Here is an 18,897-nt window from a genome sequence, read left to right as displayed (position 1 = left end):
TTTATTTCATAAACTGTGGGCAAAAGTGTTGAAACCTTTCTGCCTCCCCAGAAACTCATCTGTTTGTTCAATAGTTAAACTTCCAGCTGCATTTATTTTTACTCCATCAAATTTGCTTCTCTATTGAATGTTCACAGCCGTCAAAGTTATAATTCTAAAAAGTAGAAGTAATTTTGGTTCTTTTCTACTTATCTAGCACAGTAATGTTCCTGCAATGTTGGGTAATAATTAATACAAAAAGTAGTAACAGAACTGGTAATAATTTATGAGAACACTTTCTGAGAGAAAATAATAGCAAAATAAATTCAGGAAATCAAATGAAGGTTTGTGTTGACATTCTGATAATAATTCTGTGGCAACAAACCCATAATATCCTTCAGAAGTTGAAATAATATGTTAGAAACATTCTTCCAGCCAACCTGTTCTCACAATTAAGAAATCTTTTCAATGCTTGGCATATAATCAGCAAAGAAATCATGATCACAATGTCTTAAGGAAATCATTTTCTATAGCTTAGTTTCTTTTTATAAAAATTACAGAGCTGTAACATAGAGCCATTTGTGTTGCATAGATGAAAGGCAAAGCTTATTGTTTTTAAGCTGTGTAAAGTAATAGTAATAATTATATGTAATAATTGTCTTAAAATGACATTGAAAAATTGGCTTCAGCAAAAAGAATTGTTATACTAATTATTAAAAACATTGCTTGAATGCAGCTTGATATTTCTGCTCATCCTAAGCCCAAAAGCAAATATGACACAGAGCTGCATTTGTTTTCGAGTTTCAGAAAACTGTAGCTTTGAATGGGACCAGGAACCAGAACTTTTATTCCAACAATTTTTCCATGTTAAATAATCTCTTATCACAAGTTTTTCTCTCTCTGAAAAGATGAAGATAGATCTGTTATGTCTAAAACTCTTATTAAATTAAAAAAGTGCAGCTTATAAGTTCTGCAGAAACCACATAGCTTAGTAATTACTGAATAGTTTCAGTAATTGAAAAGACCAGGAAGGTAAGAGGATAAGACAACAATTTCACCCATGCTTCCGAAATTCAGGAAATTAGACTATATTAACATTATGTTATACTGTAATTCATAACATGTAAAACCTTATTTCCCCCCCAGGTTTTCACATTATGGCGGATTTACAACTCAAGTTCCCTGTGGTCACAGTACACCAGTACATTGGTCTGCATCTGGAGGAGTATGTAATCCAGATAGAAGAATAAGAACAGCAGGTTCCCCAATTATTTAATCAAGATACATTATATGCAAGATTGGGGAAACTATGATACTCTGAAAGGCCAAAGTCAACATAAGAACAGTGAGTTGTAAGTTCATCATAACATATAAGACTGATGCTTAATGTAAAGGAAACATAAAGTGATACTTAGGTTCATATGGTAAGGAAGCAAAAATTAGAAGCAGCAGGAATGAAAGAAAAAATTGAAAAAGATATTTAGTACATAACTGTGGAGAAATTTCAAAGATTTATAATGGAATATCAAATCAGTGGTGGAAATGTAATCAATGATAAGATATCTTTTATCAATTTGGTGGACATATAAGATTGCCAAGAAATATTGGAATCAGGTATGTTGTAATGATTAAAATAGATGTAAAATTGAAACCAGAAGCTTTTCTTTTAGGTATTATGGATAAGAAAATTGAGAGAAAACATGGGCTTTTATTTCTATATATCAGGGGTCACCAACCTTTTGGACCTCAGGGACCACCAAACTCATAATTTTAAATCCCGGGGACCACTATCCGGTTCTGATAATGTGGCCTAATTTGTGGGCATGGCTTGGTGGTCATGTGACTGGCTGGGCATGGCTTGTATGTAAATATTATAAATATTTATATAAATATTGATTTTTTTTATAAAAAAGAGCAACTTTTACCCAAAATCCAGCAAAGCAGGCAGGCAGATTGAGTTGCTCACAGAATCACAGATTCATTCAGAGATCTATCTTTCTGCCATCAGCTAGCTCAGTCTGTCACATAAAATTTGCTTGCAAGCAAACTCATAAAATTTTCTAGCAAGCAAACTCACAAAATTAACTCACAACACACCATGTGTGTAAATATTGAATTTTTTATAAAAAAAAACTTTTACCCAAAATCAGGCAAAGCAGGCAGGCAGATTGAGTTGCTCACAGAATCACAGATTCACTTAGAGATCTGTGTTTCTGCCATCGGCTAGCTCAGTCTGCTCTGCTTCAGTCCTAAGGAAGATTCTGCTCATCTAAAGATTAGCTAGAAAGCAAGAAATCCAAAGATTTCCTGCTTTCTAGCTAATCTAAATCTCCTGGTACAGCAGAACAGCTGATGGTCGCAAAAAAGGAAAAATAGCAACTTAGCAGGCAAGTTTGCCAGATAAGGAGTGAGTGGGCGGGGAGGGTTCCTGCAGGCCATGTGGGCGGCGCAGCCTTGTGTTCCTGCGCAGCCTGGATTAATTGCTTTGGGGGGTACTCTGGAGGTAATATTATTTTCTGGATTTTAGAATAATGCTATTCTAAATAATGCATAAACGCATATGATAGGCAAGATGCATTTCATGGGATCATTTTAGAATAGATGTCTAGAATTGCCATTACATAATCATGGTAGCTCTCATAAACTTCTTGGTTGTTTTTCATTGCACGAGAATATAATACGTTAAGATTTTAATCCCTTGAATAAGAATAGAATAGAGCGGGAAGGGACCTTGGAGGTCTTCTAGTCCAGCCCTCTGCTCAAGCAGGAGACCTTATACTATTTAAGACAAGTAGCTGAAATTATTGAAGTGTACAATCATGAGGACAATTATATATACATATGTATTTTAAAAAGATGTAACTAATGAATTAACAATGGATTTCAAATATTTATTTAAAGTAGCAATTAGAAAATTTGCTAAATACTTTATGAGAAGGATTCTTCCTTGATCCATAGCTTTAGATAGTACCCATTTAGTAAAATCTTTAAAAAGCTTTACATGCATCATGTCCGTTTTTTAATTTAATAATTTATGATAAATATGCATATAAGCTTCCATTTTCTCTATTAAGCCATTTAGTTTTGGCATAAATATTACATAATATGGCATTTTATACTTTTTTTAAGCCATCAATATTACAAAAACCTTCTCATTTGCATTCAGTATAATGATGGCAATACATTCTTACTGATAACACATACATCCATAAATTGATATTTATCAGACTAAGAATGTATTGCCATCACCATACTGAAAGCAAATGAGGTTTTCATAATGCTATTTCTAAGCTACCTAATGGCCCAGTGGTTAAAGACACTGAGCTTGTCAGCTCAAAGCTGACAGTACGGGTTCGAGATCTGAGCACCGCATTATGGGGTGATCTTCTGTTACTTGCACCAGCTCCTGCCTACCTAGCAGTTAGAAAACATGCAAATGTGAATAGATAAATACTACCATTTGGTGGGAAGGCTCCCTCGGCTAAGAAAGTATCTGACTACTTTGCAATAAAGGTGTTCGTTAAATTTATCTTTCCAGAAGAAGAGCAAATATTTGTGTTTGATAATCCCAAACTGATTAAAAATGCTACGTTTTTTTCTGGAAAAAAGTACAATTCCAATTCAGCCACTGTGGGGCAGTCAAAAGCAACAAATAATATTTATTCTTTAATAACTTGACAATACAAAAGTGTTCATTTTCTGACAAATATTAAACTCAAAGCATTTAGTTTTCTGCTAAAACTAATCTTAATTTTATTTTAATTTGATAAGAAAAATCATAGGGCAGATTTGCCTGACTGAGGCTACAATTGAAAAAAGAAGCAGGCACAGTTAAATCCATTGTTTCCGATTCTGTGTTGGATTATAACCATAATTTTTAGTCACCCTTAGCTAGATTCAGAATAAATCACTTAACACCTAAGCACATTGAAATCCAAAAGAATGAAATGAGACAGCTGTAACTTTTCAGACTGATTTCAACGGGCTTTCACAGTGACAAACAGCCTGGATCCAGCTCTCTATGTCTCCAGCTTAGCTGTATTTCATTATGTAAAAACAAATCAGAGTAGACTAGCGTGCATCTTTAGCATGAATTACAACCATACATTATTTATCAGTACTAATTAACACAATCTTATTTTAATGGATTACTGGAAGAATTAAAAATAATTTGTACAGGCATCTTGAAGTTGCCACAATGGAAATAATATATGCAATTGTTTATTACACAGCTATCTGCATCCTGTTAGCCTAATGAAAAAATACAAAAAGAAGATTAATATGTTCTTATTAAAATATATACTACTATTTATACTACTGTTATCAAGATATATTTGGTTATAAGAATACTTCAATTTTTAATTTGATACTTTGATTCCCTCAGTGTAATACAGAAACTTTTACAGCTCGTCTTATTGTAGATTTCAGTCATATGAAAATGTTCCTCACTACTAAGAACGAACTGATACAGTCAATGCATGAAATCTTTTAGGCAGGGTGAATGTGAGTAATTGTGCTTTTTGCTAAGTGATAATAAACATTAGGTTTAAACCAATGGTGGAATTAAAACTAGGGAGAGCTGGCACTTGAAAGTGCTCCAAGTGAAGCATGATATCTGCTTCAGTTTCATGCAGGATTTATTAGCTTTCCAGGCAGGACCAGGAGCATGTGACCACAGTCTGCTTCATCTTGCGGATTATTATTCTCTGAGATGAATTGGCTTTCTTACCCCTGACATTATTTAAACTACTAGAATATGGAGTTTGCAAAATCTAGCCTTGTATTATCCTATTTTACCTAGCAAGATTGCAGCACCATGGCTGAGCTCAGAGAGCAAAGCAGAATTGGACTTCGTTAACCTTGGATAAGAAACATTATAAAATGTAGAGGTACAAGCTGAATTGCAAAGTTGAATAAAATATCCTGGAACAATATAGTGACAGACCATCTCTACACTGTTGCCAAGAAACTACACGATTTTGTCCATGAAGTCAAGAGGAATTAAGCTCAACTCAAAAGACATAGTCTGCTTTTGTTCTAAACACATAGTAGTCCAATTTGGCATTATTATTTTTTAACATAAAGAAGTTATCAATAAAAATCAAACTATGAACATTCTAGTTTTAACATTATCAAAGCCCTAATTTTGTAAATTTTCATAAATTTCATAAACACAGAAATACAAGCTGCCCACTTGGTTGAGTGGCTATAGCAACTGAATAAATAGATTACTATACCCTCTACATCTACAGAAATAAGCTAAAACAGAACACTGTAGAAATTAATTCTTTTATCTTTGAGAAAACTATGACATAGTTTAAAACTGTTGTGAATGCCAGCATACACATATACTTTTAACACTGTCACCTTGCAGGATAAGTGATTCAATATGAAATAGAGAATAAAGAGAAAGAAATAGTAAGCCAAAGAAATGGAAACTAATCAAGGAAAGAGTCAACCGAGAAATAAGCAAAAATGACACTTAGAATAATCAATTAGTGGAACGGCTTGCCTTCAGAACTTGTGGGTGCTATATTACTGGAGGCTTTTAAGAAGAGATTGCATAATTCTTTATCTGAAATGGCATAGGGTTTCCTGCTTGAGCAAGGGGTTGGGCTTGAAGACATCCAAAGTACCTTCTAACTCCTATTCTATTCTATTCTATTCTATTCTATTCTATTCTATTCTATTCTATTCTATTCTATTCTATTCCATTCCATTCCATTCCATTCCATTCCATTCCATCCCATCCCATCCCATCCCATCCCATCCCATTCCAGTACTTTATTTATTTATTTATTTTGACAAACAATTATTTGATAACAGGTATAAGTATAAACATGGTTATAAATACATGAAATGTATATGAACAAGAAAAAAAAAAGAAACAATAGGACAGGGACGGTAGGCACATTGGTGCGCTTATGCACGCCCCCTACAGACCTCTTAGGAAAGGGGTGAGGTCAGTAGTAGACAGTCTGATGTTTTTTACATATTTATCTTAAGCACAATAAACAGTCAGATGGGAACCACACATTTGAATGTTAAACCATTTGCTAAATACTCAATTTATTTGTAAGTATGTTTTACTTATAACATATAGCAGGGGTCCCCAACCGCCGGTCCGCGGACCGGTACGGGCATGGAACAAGCCTTACCGGGCCGCTGGTTGCTGGGCGCCGCCATCTTTTTGGTAAAAAGCAATTTTTCGTCAAAAAGATGGCGGCGCCAGCGCTTGGTGAGCTTTTCCGGTAGAAAGCCATTTCTACCCGAAAAGCTCACCAGAGCGCTAGCGCCATATTTGACGAAAATCACTTCGTGACGCCACCGGAAGTGATTTTTCGTCAAAAAGATGGCGCGCCCAGCTGACGCCAGAACCGGGCCACGGCGCCCAGCTGACGCCGGAACCGGGCCGCGGCGTCAAAAAGGTTGGGGATCCCTGACATATAGCACTCACTTTTTATTCAGCTATCAAATATTCTTACATTTATGCTTTCCCTATTATACTTTCTGTCTTTAGTGAAGAGAAAAAAAATGGTTTGCAAAGTGTTTCTGCATTATAAAAGTGCATTGTATTTCCCAGATTTGGTCACTGTTACCTTTTATACCCTGCCAACAGAAATGTAGGCAAACATTTTTCCAGGCACACTTTATTAATCACTATAATAAAGGCATTTTCCAATCATTGGATATAGATTCAGATTTATCACGTTAGACAAATTGCGCAGCTACTCCATTAGCAAACCAAAATGATCCACACATCATTTCTTTATTTATATTGTCTATATTTGCATCCCATTTTTCAACATTCAGTTATGACTTTCCTTTCATTTTTTTTTCTTGGATACTAACATTTATAATCTGTATTTCAACTTTACTCTTCAAAATATCATTGCCATTCAGGTCTCTGAACTATTCCTTTGAGCATTCATCCCATCATTTTGTAACTGTGCTAATTATCACAGTCTTTTATTACAGTCAAATCAGTCAGACTTTTTGATGGGAATGTCTGCACAGATGTATGCTCAAATCATGTTTTGAAAAATTGTTTTCTGAGCAGATGATCACCAGTCACTATTCTTGAATCTATGAATGATTGAACGAGAAAAAAGTTTTGACATGACATGTACTGAAATGTTGTGCATTATAATGCTAATGAAGGATTCATTTATTTTTTGAGATTGGAATAATGTAATATAATCAGATGAAGACTATGTTCATCTTAGTTTTATTCAGGTATTTGTGTTTTGGTCAATTAAAAGCAAGAGCCCCTATATCATTTCAGCCTGGACAGTCACTTGTCTGAAATGATATAAGGTCTCTTGCTTGAGAAGGGGGTTGGACTAGAAGACTACTAAAGTCCCTTCCAGCTCTGATTGACTAGCTGATATCCAGAGAATATACCTTTATTCATCTACTTATAAGATACTTTTAATGATAGAATAATACACTTCTGCAATTAAGGTATTGTAATGGTATTCAATAACAATATTCAATAAACTATGATCTCTGAAATTGGACTTTTGCAAGATAAAATTAAAATATTGAATTTTTCAATCTCAAATATTTATCTATCAAAATATAACCATTCTACTCCATTTAAAACTATAGATCCTAGTTGTGCTGTATAAGTCTGAATAGAATTTATAGAGTGTATGTATTGTGTATGATAAATGCTATTTATTTATAGATAAATGGCATTTATCATACACAACATTGAAAGATGCTTATTGGTCTTTACCATGAGCAGCTGTGGGACACTCTGGTCATTGTATGATTCATCTTCTACCTGCTTACAGACAAAGACTTAAAAGCATGAAACCAACAATTAAATCAGTGAAGCCTTGGACTGAGGAGGCAAAGCTAAAGCTACAGGCTTGCCTTGACTGCACTGATTGGAATGTGTTCAAAGATACCTCTGCAGACTTGGATGAACTCACAGATACTGTAACATCATATGTCAGTTTTTGTGAAGACCTGAGCATATACAATAACAATAAACAATAAACCTTGGTTCACAGCTAAACTTAAGCAGTTATATCATATCAAAAAGCTAAGGAATCAGTTCTCAACAAATGAACCAGCAAACATGTGGAAAACTTAAAAATATCACCGGTTACAGCAAACCCCCTTCCCATGCTGAAGGAAATCAACAACTGTCAGATGACCTGAATATGTTTTATTGTAGGTTTGAGAGAAAACTACTGCCACCCATCTCCACAATCCCCATCTCAGACACACTAACAACAGCCAAGCTTCCTATCATCTACCCCAACCCATTGGGCCTCACCACTTCTGGTGATTACAGAAAATGAGATACAAAGTCTATTTCACAGACAAAAGCCAGGAAAAGACCAGGCCCAGATAAGATAACTCCTTCTTGCTCAAAAGCTTGTGCGAACCAACTGGCCCCCATCTTCATTTGCATCTTTAATAAATCACTAGAGATATGCTATGTTCCTTCTTGCTTCAAATGTTCTACTATCATCCCAGTGCCGAAAAAACCTTTCATCAAGGAACTGAATGATTTCAGACCGGTTTCTCTAACATCTGTAGTTATGAAGACCTTTGAAAGGCTAATGCTGGCCCACCTGAAATCCATCACGGATCCACTGTTAGACTAATTTGCCTACCAAGCAAATAGATCAACAGATGATGCTGTTAATATGACTTTGCACTACTTCCTACAATATCTTGAATCTCCAAAGACCTATGCAAGGGTCATCTTTGTAGACTTCAGCTCTGCATTCAATGCCATCATTCCAGATATTCTTCTAACTAAACTAAATCAGCTAGCTGTACCTGACCACACTTGTAAATGGATCATAAGCCTCCGAACAGACAGGAAGCAGCAGGTAAAACTAGGCAAAATCACATCAGATACCTGTACAATTAGCACAGGAGCCCCCCCAGGGCTGTGTGCTCTCTCCACCTCTCTTCTCTCTCTATACCAATAACTGCATCTCAAAAGACCCCTCTATTAAAGTACTGAAGTTTGCAGATGATACAACAGTGTTGGTCTCATTTGAGACAACAATGAATCTGCATACAGATGTGTTGTGACTCGCCGGCAGCAGGTGCGGATGGCAGAGGTCTCTGATAGCGAGGACTCAGACGAGGGACCTGCATGTGATGCAGGGATGGAGCCAGGACTATTGAAGAGTGGGGTGCTGCCCTCGGAGCTTTTGCGGTCTGGCAGCAGTGACGCAGAGGACCCCGGGGAGCCTGTGCCCAGTGTGCATGCGCACAGGGCTGTTCGAAGGAAAGAGCAGCTGAAGCAGCAAGGGTGACTTGGGAGTAAGGCTGGGAGGTGATGGTTTCTCCCATAATGGATTAAAACCAGCCCTGGGGATGTATTCTTTGCAGGAAGCAAAGAAGTTTTTTAGACTCAGAGTTCTTTTTGAAGCTCTTACCCTGGTTTGTTTTTGAAACATCTGTTGGTGGATATTTAATCAGTAATTAGTCTTCTGTTCTTGGCAGCCTTTTGTAACCTTGAAAGGGCTTGCTTTTGATATAGGTTTAAATGTCTTTTGGCTGAAATGCACTGAATTCCCAGCGCCGCATTAAAAAAAGGTTTGCTTTTATACACAGTTTGTGTTTGTTTAATTTGAACAAGGCTTAGGTCAGAACAAGATGGGAGGTTGAATAACTACCCTCGTGGTGTAACCAGAACAATCTTGAATTAAATACACTCAAAACCATAGAAATGGTGGTGGATTATAGGAGAAACCCTCCTATACTACCACCTCTTACAATACTAGACAACACAGTATCAACAGTAGAAACCTTCAAGTTTCTAGGTTCTTTCATATCTCAAGACTTAAAATGGACACCTAACATCAAAAATGTCATCAAAAAAGCACAATAAAGAATGTTCTTTCTGCGCCAACTCAGAAAGCTCAAACTGCCCAAAGAGCTGCTGATTCAGTTCTACAGAGGTATTATTTAGTCTGTTATCTGCACCTCTATAACTGTCTGGTGGCTCTACAACCAAATAAGAGAGACAAAGACTTCAACGGATAATTAGAACTGCAGAAAAAACAATTGCCTTCCACTGAGGATCGTATACTGCACAAGTCAAAAAGAGGGCTGTGAAAATATCTACAGACCCCTTGCATCCTGGACATAATTGGTTTCAACTTCTACCCTCAAAACAATGCTATAGGGCACTGCACACCAGAACAACTAGATACAAGGGCAGTTTTTCCCCAAATGCAATCATTCTGCTAAACAACTAATTCTCACAACACTGTCAAATGATTTACTAAGACTGTATTACTGTTATTCTTCTCATCCTTCCTAGTACCTATCTCTTCCCATTTATAATGATAACCATGTTACTTGTACCTTTACAATTTATATTGTTCTATTTGTTTCATAGTATGATTTGATTGCTTATTAGTCACCTATGACTATCACTTAGTATTGTATCTTATGATTCTAGATGAATGTATTTTATTTTTTCTTTATGTACACTGAAAGCATATGCACCAAAGACAAATTCCTTGTATATCTAATCACACTTGGCCAATAAAGAATTCTATTCTATTCTATTCTATTCTATTCTATTCTATTCTATTCTATTCTATTCTATTCTATTCTATTCTATTCTATTCTATTCTATTCTATTCTGTCATGAACATTTTTATTGTGCTTTTTTCTTTAAACAAAGTTAAAATGCTCCCTTTCTGAAAGCAATTTGTTTTCTTTTGCTTTTATTAACAATGTTACTTCAATTTTTATTTTCTGAAAATTATATGAATTCATCACTCCAAACAATGCTATCTGAAAACAAATTATTGATTATTTCCCAAATCATCATTTAGATTAATTTACTGCAGGACAGGGAACATTTCAATTTGAAGGACTAATTGACTCTGGACAATTAATGAAGGGCTACATTCCAGCTTGGCATAAGGCCACAATCCAAACTGAACAGGTTGACTGCAGGGTTGATGAATAACTCACAAAATGTTTTGCTAGATCATATTCTAAATCTCATACTTTCATTTCTTCATTCCCTGTTCCTCACCTACCTTGTCACAATGTATATATATACGTTCTTCTCAAATTGTTTGAGTGCAAGAACAGTTAATTGCATACAAAAGCAATTATTTCATGTTACTTGCCAACTACTTCTCATAGACAACTGACTCAATTAATAAATATTCAGAACCATTGTAATGGCAATGTACTGTTAATTGAGGTGCTCAGAATGGTCTCCCAAAGGCTGATTTGAAATCCATTCAAACAAATATTATGGGAATAAGGATATTGTGCTAATATGCATCCACTGAGCATGCAACATCATGGATTCTGTAGATTGATCTGATTCATTAGTCTTTCCTCACTGATACACTATATGAATGTGATAACATCACACAATTAAATCATATTTGACAGCACATTAATAATGTGGATAATAAATGGCATACAGTGTCACAGGGTTCTGGGGCAGAAACAATCCCAGCAGGACACAGACTTATTGACTGTGGTTAGCAATGATGCATTACAAAAATGAAATTGCTTAAGTAAACAGCAAGATGCTTTGTGTTTATTGTATATTTTCTCCTATCTGTACCCATCTTAACTCTACTTATTTCTTCTTCATCTATTTCAATTTTATTATCACTTTATATAGAAATCCCTGACCACTTCTATTCATCTTCCTTGAAATAACTTTCTACCATGAATCTGGTCATGATTATGGTGTTGGTATCTTCCAGGATAGCTACACTATATGCAAATGTCTTGGTTCTACTTCTTTACTACTGCTCTTCATTGTTGGCCTTCATCTCCTAAGTCTATTGAGACTGCAACTCAAAAGTTATTGGCTGTGTGGAAATTCAGGGAGGGGGGAAGAGAAGGCTAAGTTATCTTATTAATCTGCACATCTCAATTATTTACTGCTAAGGACTGGAAACTGTGCTGTAAGACAATTTCCTTACTGCTTATCATTTTCTAAAAGATTCAAATCTTGTATCAGTTGTGCAGTAGCCAAATTCTGTGTTGCTACAATTATCCTAGTTAATGTATTTTATCCCACCCATTTGATTTTAATTTTGTGTTTAAATTTTAAATCTTCCTGGTCATTTGTCAAATAAAGATTATTACACTTTTTGGCAATCTAAGTCATTTGTCTAATCTATTGTAAAACTAATGATTGGAATTGTGGCAGACTAAAGATTTAAAGCCTTTAATCATCCCAAATCTTCTCCAACTGTTTCTTTAAAAAAATCAACAATGTGAGGTACAAGCCACTTCATGAACTTTAGTTACAGTTTGAACCTTAGTTTAGAAATGTAATGTTTTGTAGAAACCAAATTACATTTAATGTTGTTCCAATGATTAACTGGATTAAAATAATCACATTAAATTACTAGAAAGATTTTAGTTACAGTGCTGGGAAATCATACGGTAATCTTTACAGGATTAGGGTCTCTAAAGTATTTGGAATTAGGCTGAGGTAACTATAAGCATATTTCTTTACAATTTTGATTTGGATGGCCTTCTGTTGGTTCAGTATGTTCAACTAAATATAGAAATCATCTTTCATGCTTTTTTGTGTGTAGCGTATCTCAACAGCAGGTACTGTTTTGACATATGTCTTAACACTATTTCTTCCATTATTTATACAGGAACATCAGAGTTAATTCACCAAAATTCTCAAGGACCATCTTTCAACAAAACAGGTGAAAAGCATTAAAAATCAACATGTGTTTTAGACCTGAAAATATTAGATATTTCTTGCTACTTCTCTGGGAAGCATTTCCTTTGAAGATCAATTCTACTTTTCTAGGTTTTAATGTAAGTGTGGCAGAAAAGTTATATTAGAGCTGCCACCGGGACAACTAGAACATTATACTTAAATTCAGGGGCATTTCCAATGGGTGTCAAAATCTGTAATATGCATTGTGTGGTGTGGTTATTGTATTTTGGGGCAGAATGTAAATTGCAATTTATTTTACCCCTCCTGTAGTTGCCCTTGCTTAATTTCAAGTATTTCTAACTATAAAAACTGGACTTTAATGATAGTGGTGAACAACTTCAATATCATTAGCTAGGAATTTACTTTAATGTTGATCAGGACCAACATATATTTGAGCCTGAGGATTTTTGGGCTAACAGGTTAGAACTTTGGTACTTTCAAACTTGAAAATTAGGGACAAATTAGAGGAGCGTGCATCAGAGGGCCAACATTTTTTTCTAGTATCCCTTGCTCTGTTAAATTTTTATTCCCAGAAGTATATATGGTCCCTGCCCTTCTGGAGTGCAGTTAACACAATTATATTTCTTCTGAATATGACTTTTAGGAACCAAATCTGTGTTACAGTGTAATCTATCTTATGGAAATAGACCAGGGGTGGGATTCTACTAGTTTATTTTTTTTATTTTTATTTTTATTTTGATTTGTCAATCGCTTACAAGATAATAGGTATAAGTATATACATAGTTATGAATACATGAAATGGGTACATATGAGAAAAATAAAAGAAACAATAGGACAGGGACGGTAGGCACGTTGGTGCGCTTATGTACGCTCCCTACAAACCTCTTAGGGAAAGGGGTGATGTCAATAGTAGACAGTCTAAGGTTAAAGTTTTTGGGGTTTGGGGAAGAAACCACAGAGTCGGGTAGAGTATTCCAGACATTGACCACTCTGTTGCTGAAGTCGTATTTCCTGCAATCAAGTTTGGTGCGGTTAACTTTGAGTTTGTATCTATTGTGTGCTCTTGTGTTGTTATGGTTGAAGCTGAAGTATTCATTGACAGGCAGGACATTGCAATGCATGATTTTATATACCATACTTAGATCAGATCGAAGACGGCGTAATTCAAGGTTTTCTAGGTCTAGAATTTCAAGTCTGGTGGCATAAGGTATTTACACCTATTCACTGGAACAGGTTGTTAACATTCTAAGCAATTTGGAGAACTGCTTTTTAGAAGAAATTATTGGCCTAATCCTGTAAGGAAGGCAGGAAGGAAACATTTTGGTGTTGCTTACAGAAGCTGCCTCTCTGTTAACCATTATTACATTCTTGGCAGGACTAGACTTCCTGTCTCAGGAACTTCTTTGGAGTTTTTTCCCCCTCCTTTGCTGGTACTTTGCTTGTGTGGAGTGACCATTCAAAGTTACAATGGCATTGAAAAAAGTGACTTATGACCATTTTTCACATTTACGACTGTTGCAGCATCCCCACAGTCATGAGAGGCTAGGCGAGGAGATGCGTGCCTCGATGTGAGTGATATTGAGTTGGCCATGCCCAGCCAATAACATGACCACCAAGCCACGCCCACCAACTTAGCCACGCCCACAGAACCGGTTGTTAAAAAATTTGAATCCCACCCCTGAAATACACCAATCTGATCAATTAGAAATCAATGACATATTATTTTGCCTTAATGTTCTCCAGCTTGGGAAGTAAAACAAGATGAACTAAAATGAAAATGAAAAAAGAATGTCAACTTTAAAGAGAAACAACCTTATCCTAAATAATCTGGACAACAGTATTTGCATAATTTTCTGTATCCAGTTTTTTAATATTGAAAAAAACCCTAACAACATATACTTTGTATGCTGACACATTCTTAGATTGTAGTGTTTTAAATTATTAGCTTTTTAAATAGTAATTTTAAACATTTAATAAAATGATTATGAATACTTTTGGTTTTCTAAAACAACAAAATTAGCATTTTCCATTAGCATATATTATTAAGTTATTATTAAGATTTGGTATAGAATAATACAATTACAATGTGACTTAAATAAAAGACTCTTGAATAGTAAGAACTCTAGAATTAAAATCTCTTTTAGAAATTACTTTTAGATCCTGTTTCAAGCTTACCAAAATTCTGGTATGATCAGTCAAATTTGTCAGTCTTAATGCCTGATTTATCTGCATCTTTGGATATTTATGGAACATAAAAACTGTAGATAGTTTTTTCCCCAACAAATTCCAAATTTAGTAGAAAATGAAAAGTTGATAATGAATTACTAATAGCAAACAGCCTCAACAAAAGAATCCATTGGTCTTCTTAAGTTTTTAACTCCTTTTCAGAATGATTAATATTGCATATATGCAGATATTTTAATATTCTAATAAGGAAAATTTGAAAGAAAATTAAAATTACTTTTAAAAAATTACTAAAATTAATATATTTGAATGGGTTTTATATTGTAAACAAAATGGAAAAAAGACAAACGAATCCAGAAAATAAACATCTTTTTACATTTCTTTGAAGACTTCTGGTGAATCAAATCGCTGAAGAACATAAACCATTGTACAATGAAAGGCAGCTTGATAGTGAGCCCTAATAAATTAATATAATTTTGAATAGGTATAAGTAGGATTAAAAAATATTTTTGCAAAATAAAATAAACTAATATACACACAAATATACACATGTATAGAAAGGCATTCTTATTTAGTATATATGGATACAAGATTAACAGATTAGGAAACTGTTAATATACTAAATAAAAAGGTGAGTAAATTTCACTGAATGTTAAATAAACATGATTTTACTATTAAAATTTATTTTCATTGTGAAAATGAAAATAAAAAGAGGACTGCTTTATAAATATTGGCATGCCAAGCATAGGCCAACACATGCAACATATCTATTTTTATTTTCCATTTTCCCACCTCTTAAGAATTGTATTTTTCAAACCAAAAGGAATAGCTCCAACAGAATAAAATATTAACCACTGTGGCTGAAGCAGTGTTGATCACAATGGAAAAAATCTTACTGAGGCCCAAAATAAAAAATAAATGTAAAGATTGAGGCTGAGGCATTGTTTCAAAATCATATCTAATTTTAATCTAATTTCATCTAATTTTAAGGTACATGAGTAATTTCTTTAGTCCTGTTCCTCATGCTGCGTCATGCATAAATCACTATTTTTACTTGTGAAAGCATGGCGATTGTATGTTTCTAGAAATGTAGGAAGCAGTATAAATAGGTATTTGGTAGAGCAATAACAAAGGCCGTGAAAGGTTCAAAATGCTAAGTCTTCTCATAATCCAATCTATTATGCCAGCCAGAGCCAAAGAGTCAATAAATTACATCAATCAATCAATCAATCAATCATTATTGTCAACAGAAATAATATATACAACAATAATATTCAGACACAGAAATGAAACCAATCTGGCTACAATGAAAACCAACCAATTAAAAGAGAAAATTGGTTCAAACATCACTAAAGTTTAGAGGGAATAACTAGAAATGGTGAAATATAACTCTTTGGTAGTTTTCTTCTAAAGTGTGTTACACTACAACTTTTAACATCCCTGGGATGGCTTCAAAATGATGTGAATTAATATCACCATTTGGTTTATAGTGGGATATGAGAAAGGAGCTGAATTGTATCTGTTGGGGAAAATCAGTCACCTGTTTGAGTTGGGTGTCCTATATGAATGGAATGACTGAATGAATAACTCTTGTCAACAAATGTTTCAGAATGCTTTAAAATATCCTTGTTCTTGTTTTGACTATGAAACAGATAGGTATAGAAGGGGGTACTTTATTGGGAGGATGGAATCTACAATTCCATACCCATAAGAGCCACATAGAAATTATGATGCTAAACTTCAGCTTTACAGAAGTGCCTGTTTATCCATACCTGGAATATTAATTTCTTTCATTTGTTGAACTTCTGTATATTGAAGAGTTTTGTGTGACAGTGCTATCAGGAAATGATGAAGTTCTACAGCTATTATGGATAGAAGACCTTGCTAGAAACAAGTCTGGTCTTGTGTACGTTCCAATATTGTAAGCCAATTATTTCCTAAATAAGCTGACTAAACCAAATTGCAGTTTCTCACCTTGTTCCTTGGCTTGCCTTCTTTGAAGGAAAACTCATTTTGATATTATATATTATATATTGTATATTATATTATATATTGTATATTATAGGCTATGGAAGAGTGGTATATTAGTACATGCATAAAAAAAATTCCACTCTCACCCTTATGGGTGACCTTTTTGTATTAGATAAAAGCTCCAAATAAACTTACAGTTGTTGTATAAGCTGCTTCGGGATCATCCTCTAGTACCCGTGATAATCCAAAGTCAGAGACTTTGCACATAAGATTACTGTTGACCAAAATATTCCGAGCTGCCAAGTCCCGATGCACATAACCCATATCTGAGAGATATTTCATGCCTGAAGCAATTCCACGAAGCATCCCAACAAGCTGGATGACTGTGAAATGGCCATCATGTTTCTGAAAGGAAGATAGAGTTCCAGTTGACATTTTCATGTTGTGCTGGTCAAACATTTGCTAAATATAACAGTTTATATTTTAAAGGTCTAGTTACTTTTCAGCTAAATCTTCCATTAATTTAATATATACATTTGATAAACATATGAACCCAATTTTTACTTGAAGCATAAATGATCAGGATCAAATTATTATATTTTGGGCATAGTATCAAAGATCTAACCTTGGAAATGTCTACAATGCTAGGAGAGGTGGAAATAAAAAGAGGAGATCAGCAGCAAAATGTATGGATTCAGTGGCAATAAATGCAGCATTGGAAGATGTGAAGGATCAGGTTAGGGACACAATGTCCAGGAGAAAATCTACCTATATTATTACTAAGAATTGACACTGACTGATGGCACACATTCAACCAATCAATTTCTACAAGGTGTAAGAATAGCTAACAATTTCTCTAAAGCTATCAACATGTCCAGCATGGAATTAACTAATTTCAGGCAACTGCAGGGCATAATGCTTGATTGAGCAATTTTACTCTTAACTGACAAGTGGTGTTTGCACTGTGATACCCTGCATGAATGCATAGATGATTAGGAGAGCTTGACACCAGTCAGTATAACCCTGTCCCTCATCTCACTTTAATGCCAGGTCTTTCATTAGCCAAGGACTAAGGACTAGGACTTAGGACTAAGGTACAGCGGGAATATTTTTGAAGGCCATGCGTTGGTGTGTACCTGCATAAAAGGTGAGGAACAGAAGAGTTCCAAGATATAAATAATGGAGAAAAACTAGAAAACAGTATTGCATTGGAAAACAAACCTTTGTTTTTGTATAATAAACCTTTTGTATAATAAACAAACCTTTGTTTTTGTATAATAATTTTTCCCTGAAATAAAGGGAAATAAATTTGACTCTTGTCTGTGGTCTATACCAGGAGTGTCAAACTGGCAGCCCATGGGCCGGATGTGTCATGCGCAGGCCATGCCCACCCCAGCTCCACGAATGGGAAAAATGTCCCAAAACATCACATGATGGCAACGTGATGTGGCGAGTTCTCTACCATGCTATAACTGACTAGTTAGAGCAGGGGTAGTCAACCTTTTTATACCTACCGCCCACTTTTGTGTCTCTGTTAGTAGTAAAATTGTCTCTAACCACCCACTGGTTCCACAGTAATGGTGATTTATAAAGTAGGGCACTAAACCCCTACCGCCCACCATGAAAGCTGGAATGCCCACTAGTGGGCGGTAGGGACCAGGTTGACTACCACTGAGTTAGAGTCTGAGAAAAACAATGGCAGCTTGCAAAATAATTCAGGACTAGATCATCTGTACATTCCTTTGTAGGAGGAAGTGATAGAATGTAGTTAATAAGACTATATGAAAAACTTGGCTTCTTCATTGCGAGCCGCTGCTAGGGGCTTGATGACCTTGAAGATTGGATACGTATATTTTAAGATAATGCTTATCAGTAAATTTGTTAGGGCAAGTTTTCTGTTCCCGACTGCCTCTTGAAGCAATGGGAACTTACGAATGTTTTGGCTATATAATACTTTGCAAACTGACAGCTTCTTTCTCAGTCTCTCAGAACTCCATCATAGATCCCTAAAGACAGATAGGACTTTGAAAATAGATATTAGCTGATATGAAAAATACTTGATTATTGCATGGATGGGCATCCTGGGAGAACAT

At 35.1% G+C, this 18,897-nt stretch overlaps 1 protein-coding gene across 1 annotated transcript in view; it reads right to left on the bottom strand.

Annotated features, from left to right (window-relative positions):
• EPHA6 (EPH receptor A6) overlaps positions 1 to 18,897 on the bottom strand; it is a 415,605-nt gene that overhangs the window by 22,050 nt on the left and 374,658 nt on the right. Inside the window, exon 14 of the mRNA XM_026664024.2 lies at positions 17,000 to 17,209. Coding sequence (XP_026519809.2) covers positions 17,000 to 17,209 — 210 coding nt within the window. The remainder of the gene's footprint in view (positions 1 to 16,999; positions 17,210 to 18,897) is intronic.

This window comes from Notechis scutatus, chromosome 5 (assembly GCF_049901735.1).
Source record: "Notechis scutatus isolate UNSWTSFEM ecotype Mainland chromosome 5, rNotScu1.2, whole genome shotgun sequence".
NCBI lineage: Eukaryota > Metazoa > Chordata > Lepidosauria > Squamata > Elapidae > Notechis > Notechis scutatus.
This window is presented reverse-complemented; position numbering and strand designations above follow the sequence as displayed.